Here is a 2,136-nt window from a genome sequence, read left to right as displayed (position 1 = left end):
AGTAGAGAATTTGAAAGCATAAATATTCTTATTCTTTCCTTGTGGAATTATTCTGATAATTCGACCAAATATTAATGTAGCATCATTCTAAACACGTTTAAGATGTCGACATTTTTCAAATCAACTAGATGGACTGTGATGTCAGTTTTCGAGTAATACATATTCTAATATCCAATAATTTATTTGACTGTAGTTCTGCAATTGAAAAAGAGAGTTATCAAAGAGTTCGAGAAAAAAACTAATTTAGTGACAGATCAACGAACAAAAGACGTTTGACTTACTGAAAATTTCAGGTTGCTGTTCAAATTATATTTTCTTTCAAAACTATCGCATGCGTTGGAGATAAGTTTGGGAATTAGTTATTGTTAGATGAAAATGATCAATGGGGCCTTATAGTAATATAATCCAACACACTATTTTCTATTTTTCTATTTCTTTTTACCTTTGGAAAATGCTAAATGGTCTGAAAAATGTCCGATCAGGCCAGAAGCCGACGTGACCGGCCCAATCGGGCCTTCTTGACAGAGACATGACATGTTTAACTAGAGCCAGTCACGTCAGCTTTCAGCCTGTGTTCACCCCATTTCGTAGGACCATTCAACACTATTATTTACCTTTATGTTTGTATGGGGACGAGGTAAAGTTACCACTCCAACCAATCAGTTAGGCCTTCTTGATTGACTTTTACCACCAACCGAGAAATGTTATATAATATTAGGTGGTGTCTATGATTAGGATATAATTTCTCACTATAAACAAACAATTGATTCATTTTTTTTTTCTATATAATAACAAAACAAAACATTTATTCTTGAATTCCTTATCTCTAAATTAAGAAGAACTCGAGAACTAGTATGATTTTGATATTTATCTAAGTTAAGCTACAAATTGCGATCATTACTACATAATAACAAGATTAAGAAGATTAATAATCACAATTTTCTACTGATTAAACCATGTACAACTATAAACCCTAAGATTAGGGAATGATCAACATTTGACTCAACCTCCAATGTCAATACATCTTCTCCTAACACAACACCTGAATTAGATTTCTTCTGTTTCATCTGCAAGATCAACAAAAATATTTTAATTATAACAGGAAATTTAAAATCTTAATCCTTAGCTAAAACTTGATTAATATTTTAATTAAAAATCTAATTCCTTATTATGAATAAATCAAGTTCTTGAGTAGTTCTTTTACCTCTGCAACAACAATTCCTGCTTGATCTACTATTCTGCAGGCGAATTTCCTATTTGACCTTTCGATCTTATAAGTAGTACTCGACGTTGTAACGTTGTAGTGAGTATCATTAGTCTTTAGAAACTTGAAAGGTTTTCTAATTTGAAACAATGGCTTCTCTTCATTCAACTTAGACTCATTTCCACTATAGCCTTCCCATCTTCCAAACAGTCTTAATCTCTGAATTTAATGGTTAAGAAAAAAAGGGTAATTAGTCATTAGGAATATTAAGATTAAATTAGTACTTACTTTGTCCTATGATTTTATGCGAAAAATAACTAAGAATTATATTAGATAATTAGGTTTTTGTTACCTTTTTAAGTATGGTAGATAATATATTGCCTTTAAGATCCATGAGATAAACTTTGTTGCTACACTTCTTGTCATAGTTATCTATTCGATATACGATTACACCATTTGAGTCATAGACGGTACATCCATTGCTATTCATCACCAAAGATTTCATCCATATCGTAAAAACTTCCCTGTCTAAAGTTATATACGAAGACGAAGCCGATGATGTAGACGAACAAGAAGATGAATACAAAGATGAAGACAAAGAAGAAGATGAGGAAGAAGATATAGAGATGGAGTCTTGTGGATGAACTTTTAGAGCCATTTTTGGAAATGTTTGGTTGTTGGGTGAGTAGTGTATTGAGAGAACTTATAAAAGTTTGGAACTTATATTTAATCAGTGGGGCGCTGATTAATTACTGGATCCTGTAAAAATAACCAATAATTAGGTATTTCAGCAAAAAAAAAAAGTTAATGTGGGGTCTGATTCTGAATCAGATAGGTGAATGCCACGTTTTAGGCATGTAAATTGATAAAAAGAAAGATGCCTTATGATAACAAGAATGTCTATTCTTTATTAGATCTGACTCAGTGTGGTA

General features: G+C 31.7%; 1 protein-coding gene across 1 annotated transcript; it reads right to left on the bottom strand.

Moving 5' to 3' along the window:
• Window positions 1–742: 742 nt before the first annotated feature.
• On the bottom strand, window positions 743–1,929 carry LOC147543504 (protein LURP-one-related 4-like). Its single transcript, XM_086638007.1, has 3 exons — window positions 1,557–1,929; window positions 1,205–1,423; window positions 743–1,067 (listed from the first exon to the last, which is right to left on the bottom strand). Exons 1-3 carry the CDS (start codon window positions 1,860–1,862, stop codon window positions 933–935), a joined length of 660 nt encoding a protein of 219 aa, XP_086494133.1. The 5' UTR covers window positions 1,863–1,929; the 3' UTR covers window positions 743–932.
• Window positions 1,930–2,136: the final 207 nt, after the last annotated feature.

The sequence above is a fragment of the Eschscholzia californica genome, unplaced genomic scaffold (assembly GCF_041429995.1).
Source record: "Eschscholzia californica isolate CP2 unplaced genomic scaffold, dmEscCali1.0.p SCAF_4, whole genome shotgun sequence".
Lineage (NCBI taxonomy): Eukaryota > Viridiplantae > Streptophyta > Magnoliopsida > Ranunculales > Papaveraceae > Eschscholzia > Eschscholzia californica.
Note: the sequence above shows the minus strand (reverse complement) of the source record. Positions and strands in the feature narration are given on the sequence as shown.